General features: G+C 47.1%; 3 protein-coding genes across 3 annotated transcripts; 2 read left to right on the top strand and 1 right to left on the bottom strand.

The window, feature by feature from the left end:
* Positions 1-823: 823 nt before the first annotated feature.
* BX661DRAFT_202110 (histone acetylation protein-domain-containing protein) lies at positions 824-2,163 on the top strand (the record flags this gene model as incomplete). Its single annotated transcript, XM_051538492.1, has 2 exons — positions 824-1,806; positions 1,854-2,163. 2 exons carry the CDS (start codon positions 824-826, stop codon positions 2,161-2,163), a joined length of 1,293 nt encoding a protein of 430 aa, XP_051388367.1.
* A 245-nt stretch (positions 2,164-2,408) lies between these two features.
* On the bottom strand, positions 2,409-2,936 carry BX661DRAFT_148891 (uncharacterized protein; the record flags this gene model as incomplete). The annotated part of the gene is made up of 1 exon (XM_051533221.1): positions 2,409-2,936. The coding sequence occupies one exon, from the start codon at positions 2,934-2,936 to the stop codon at positions 2,409-2,411; it is 528 nt and encodes a 175-aa protein (XP_051388366.1).
* Positions 2,937-3,537: 601 nt separating this feature from the next.
* Positions 3,538-5,009, top strand: BX661DRAFT_208733 (concanavalin A-like lectin/glucanase domain-containing protein; the record flags this gene model as incomplete). Its single annotated transcript, XM_051538680.1, has 4 exons — positions 3,538-3,563; positions 3,937-4,240; positions 4,285-4,321; positions 4,349-5,009. 4 exons carry the CDS (start codon positions 3,538-3,540, stop codon positions 4,885-4,887), a joined length of 906 nt encoding a protein of 301 aa, XP_051388365.1. The 3' UTR covers positions 4,888-5,009.
* Between the last annotated feature and the right edge of the window lie 357 nt (positions 5,010-5,366).

Genomic DNA, 5,366 nt, shown 5'->3' with positions numbered 1-5,366 from the left:
AATGATTGTGGGCATATACAGCAGTCGCAGCAGTATATCCAAATTGCACTCAAATAGTTTAATTAATATTTTATTTTAGTAAAGTAGCATACAGGGGCTTATTGTTTTCTGATTACTCAGATTGCCAATTAACATTTTGTAATATGTAGGGCTTATCTTTAAAATACCAATACCAATACCAATAACAAAGGTCGGACAAGCTCGCATAAAATTTTAAATATATGCATGCACGCACATACCTTGTATCATTTATGGCTTCCTTTTCTTAGCTCACACCACTTGGCTTTTTTACTCCACATGTGCAGATGTCTATGCGCAATTGCAAGACTGAGGAATGCAGCTATCATGACTTGTGTGCATGGTATGCCCAAAAACAACAATACAATCATTAAGGTTATGCAATAAATGCACCTATTTTATGTAGGCACACATGTATTCAGTCTGTCAGATAAGGGCATGCAATCAAGCAATTTAAGCCGATGGTTGCAATTGAACTGGTGCTATCAAAATTGCCGTGTGCGATTTCAGGTATATACGTCCGCTGACCGCACCAGCAACAATAACAATAACAACAAATAAACATCCGGCCATTTTTCTCGTCAAAACAATGCTCAGGCTCAGCCCCAGTCTCGGCCAAACAAATTGAGTGACCATCCCAAAACCCTTATCGCTCGCATTTAAAAAATGCGCACTGTGATATTGACCAGCCGTAAAATAGCCTCACGTATTATATTCTCGTCTTTCCATAAATCATTTTTTCATTTTCATTTTCATTTTCTCGTATATAATTTTGCTCTATTAAATAAATAAATAAATACAACACATGGCGCCACAGATAGCTTCGGCAATATCAGCATCAATGGCGGCAAAGGCGCAAAACACAACTATTGTTAGCGACATTGCTGAATCCCTGCGTAATTTGCCAGCCGGGAACAAATTATCAGTGCGCGTGATCACCACTGCTGATCACCAGGTCGACTCGCTAACCCCACAGCGGCGCTTTAGCCACTTTCATTCATCATCGACAATGTCGCGGCGAACTCTGATCTTTGTCTCGCAAGGTGAATGCTTAGTTGCCGGACTCGAGGCTCACGAGTTCACCTCTATTTCCGTCCAAGTCAGCAGCGGGCAGAATACGAGCCCATCGGTGGCTGTCGACGTATGCATCGAGAAAGTCGACACCTCGGGGGAGCTTTCCATCCGAATGCCACTTGTCAGTGCGCTTATTGCCGGCTATATGCGCTCTCTGCGCAGATACAGGGCGCCGCTTGGGATTGACACTGTCAGTGTGCATTTGTTTGCGCGCGCTCAGCCAGAGTACCTATTTGCAAAATCCCAGGGTAATCCTGGCAAGCGCATTCTCGACGACTTGGCGCTGATCAAGTGGTGGCAGGGCACACTGCAGGCAGGCCTTGCCTACGCGATGGTAAGCGACAATAGCACCGCAAGTAGCCTGACTGCAATAGCAAACTGCATTGTTCCTGGAACAAGCGTAGGCGAGGCTCCTTGGTTCCTGGGCGCCCAGAGCGGAATACGAGTGTCTGAGGCAGACAAAGCTATCGAGCAGCTGGCAACGGGCATGATGGCAAAGTGCGATCCCACCGACACCGCATTGAGTGTTTACAGCAAAGCGCCCCATACTGTGCAGTGGAAATGGGGGCTTCCATACGACGACACCGCTCGCGCTCATGATTGTGTTTTGCAGTTCCCAGACGACCCAATGACCCGCTTGCTCTCGGAACCTCACTCCAGCGCCTGGTCAGTGCACACTCTGCTTGAAATGCTTTCTGTCAGCGAGGAGTGCGGGTCCGGCCGTCGCACAGCCTATTTCTCTGCAACCCTGCCTCTCAGAGCACACCTGTTTGCGCTTCTGCTGATACTGATGGCACTGCCGAACAGGGTAAGCCTTCCTTTGACGACTATGACAGGGCTCTTGTTGCGCTGTTTGACCGCGGTATGGATTTTTCTTCGTCTGATAGCGCGCTCGCTTCGTCTCGGCGCTTCACAGAATACATCGATACACAACTTGGTATTGCATCTGTTGCAGTTGATACCACTGGTGCTGCAGTTGCGCCGAGGCACAGCGAAACCAAGGCAAAGGAAGCTCCCAAAGTCAACGACCTCACTATGAGCATTCGCAAAAAGCGCAAGGTCACTGAGTAGCTTTGCGAATAGCATTTGTGAACAATAAAACAACTCTTACAATATGCGTATGTGCGCAGCGCCAAACCATACGAGCTTTTGCAACTATACTTGAACTTTAAAAATAAACATTTATATTTGCTGTCGTCGCATCAATTCGCGACGGGTAATAAAGGAAGGGCTGTTGTCATTTTCATGATGAATATGAAGCAATAAAGGACAAGTTGGAAAAATACTGATTACCGGGCGCTGGATGGCGAGATAATTTAGAGAAGAGCAAGGCTGGGGAACCTCTCGTCGTAGCCATCGACAGTGAACTTGCCCTGCTTGACCAGATCCTCGGTGCGCTGGACGATCTCAGGCTTGGCCTTGACAACATCGTCAACAGTGAGCTGAGTGATGGGGCGAGCCTGGTCAATGTTCTTGACGGTCTCGCTGAGATCAGCCAGGTTGGCCTCGGTCTCCTTAACGTAGAGCTCGGCCGAAGTGACAGCCTTAGCCTCGAACGCAGAGATGGTCTTCAGCTGGTCAGCCAGGTCGACCTTGACGATCTTCTGGGTGTTGGCAATCTTCTCCAGCTTATCGATAATGTCCGAGTTCTTCAGGATGCGGCGGTAGCTTTCAAAGTCGACTGAGCGGTCGGACTCCTTGAGCTGCGAAAGCTGGCGCTCGGCCTCCTCGTAGCCCTTGCGGAAGGCACCGAGGGACGCGGTAATCTCAGTGTGCTTTGAGAGCACAGAGTTGATAACCGGCCAGTTGATAGTGGTAAGGAACTTGCGACCCGCTGCAGACATGGTTATATTTTTTCTTCGCTAACTACCTACAGTTGAGCAAAAAAGAAGTACATATTTGGGCAAGAAAAATAGTGTTTTAGTTTTGAGCGAGATTTAGCGAATGAATGAGGTCTGTAGGGTCGGCTATACTGCTATCGCATTGCTGCTGCTGTTTCCATTGCGTCGGAGCTATCAATATAATTCGAGTAGCAGAGCAAGGTTTTCTCGCTCTGCTCAGGCTCCCCATATTTTCGCAAAGTGCGTGACCGAATCACGATAAGCCCTCCGAATGAGTAACAAATCCACTGTCCTTCTGTGCCCGATTGATTACCTGTTGTGTAAAGAACGAAAAAATAAAAAGGTTATAGAATTCAAATTCAAATTTGCAAATGAATAGAAAAAAAGAAAGTGCGAATGGATAGCAACTGCAAACCACTTCGCTGCGAGCCCACAGCAGGCATTTTCATTTGTCGCTGGCAAATTCGCCTCTCTTTTTCTCTCCACGCACGCGGAATTGAGCACCACACTCTGGCAGTTTTTCTGACGCTTATCTTGAAAGCACATTATATGTGTGATTTGATTGCTTGATCATCATCGATGATTTTGCCAAAACCATTAAAAAATGACTGGTCACGTGAAATATCAAAAGTAAAAAACCATGCATGATAGAAGGATGCGCCGCCAAGTGCATCGACGTTGATTGTTGACGATATAGTGGAGCGGAGCTTGCCACACTTCCTGAACGCCAGAGAGCCACTCTTTTTGCTCTTTGTTTTAGCACAATTTGTTTTTCTTGTACCCGTACATTTACTTTGTTAAACTTTGCATTAGCCATTCAATGAGCAAGGCATTTGCTGTTATTTCGCTGCTTATATCGCATACGCCACCACAGGCGTCGACGGGAGCCTCGGCACGTGTTTGAGGGAGGTTTTCTTTGGCCAAGACACGAATAGCGAGCCGTACACGCCCAAAGAAGCATTTGGTATGACAAGGGAAGCCCGCCTGATGCTCGTAGTGACAGGCTCCACGAACGAGACATAGAGGACGACGGTCTGGACATGATAATCCCCGCGGGCGGAGGAATTATCAACATAGCTGACCTGGTCGGCATTGGCAATGGTAACACGGGAAGCAACCTGGAGACCCAAGCACCTGCGATCACCACTACAGCAGCTGAATCAACATCTGCCTTGACAACATCTAAGCCTGCCAGCTCAAGCACCAAGGCGCCGGAATCTTCGACAACCACTACCACTACGCTGCTGCGGTTGCTTCAGAAACCACATCCGGCGACACTGATTCACAGCCTGCTGTTTTATCTAGCGGTACGTATTCGCAGGAGCCCAGCGACACAGTATACACATGCAAGAGCGACTTTATCGACTTTTCCCAGCGCGACGCCATGAGTAAGTTCAGCTTAGTATGGTGTCCAGAAAACGCCTATCAAACTGACAACTCTGTGGTCTGGAGACTGACCCAAGAGTGCGGCATGACAATGGTTTACCCTTGGGACTTCCACTATGGCAAAATTGAGGGCCGTGTTCGCATTGGCCCTGGAAGTGGTGTGGTGACGGCCATGATACTGATGGGACCACCGCCTTCTGACGAGATTGACTTTGAGTGGGTGGGCAAAGATGTCACCCATGTCCAGACTATGTACTATGTGCAGGCACATCGCGTAGACGTTCTTCCAGAGGTTTTTGGCATTGACCAGCAGGGTAACGGTGATTTGAGCACGACATTCCAAAACTATGCCATCGAGCTGAACAAAGACAGCGTCAAATGGTATCTCAACGGCCAGCTTTTGCGCACCTTGAATAAAAAAACACAAGAGTTCCCGACGTATGCCAATCGTGCTCGGATGGGGATTTGGGACGGCACACAAACCAGCGGCTGGGCTGGCACTGTTGACTGGTCGCAGGGCCCATTCACAGCCGAAATGCAGTGGTTTAACTTTACGCCGTATTGCTGAGCATATGGTGTTTGATATTTGATTTCAGCTTATATTTCTAATTTAATTATTTGGTATATAAGACTCGCAGAGTAGCATGTACTTATCTTTTTCAAAGGAGTTAATTAAAGACCAAATATTTGCAACGATTGATATGCGTGAATCGAGAATTGTGCGGTTCGGATTGGCATTCAAAGTGTCTGTATGTAAATTTGCTAAAGCCAGGCTGCCCTTTACTCACAATTTGCATGGTTTATAAGCAGATATCCCGTATTGCGCGCAAAGTCTTTATTTGGAAAATGGAGCAAGATATTGGGCCAAAAAGACGAATGGCAAGTGCTATGTTATATGTTATATGTTCGAACTAAACTTTTTTTTAAAAATACACGATCATTGATGTGAAGCAAATTTCAGGATAACCGCGAGAACTTGCATTTAGCACATATTTAATTGGAACATACTCGCACAAAGAGATTCACGATCATCCCCTTTCTGCGGGC

This window comes from Kickxella alabastrina (genome assembly GCF_025024165.1).
Source record: "Kickxella alabastrina strain RSA 675 chromosome Unknown BX661scaffold_164, whole genome shotgun sequence".
Lineage (NCBI taxonomy): Eukaryota > Fungi > Kickxellomycota > Kickxellomycetes > Kickxellales > Kickxellaceae > Kickxella > Kickxella alabastrina.
Note: the sequence above shows the minus strand (reverse complement) of the source record. Positions and strands in the feature narration are given on the sequence as shown.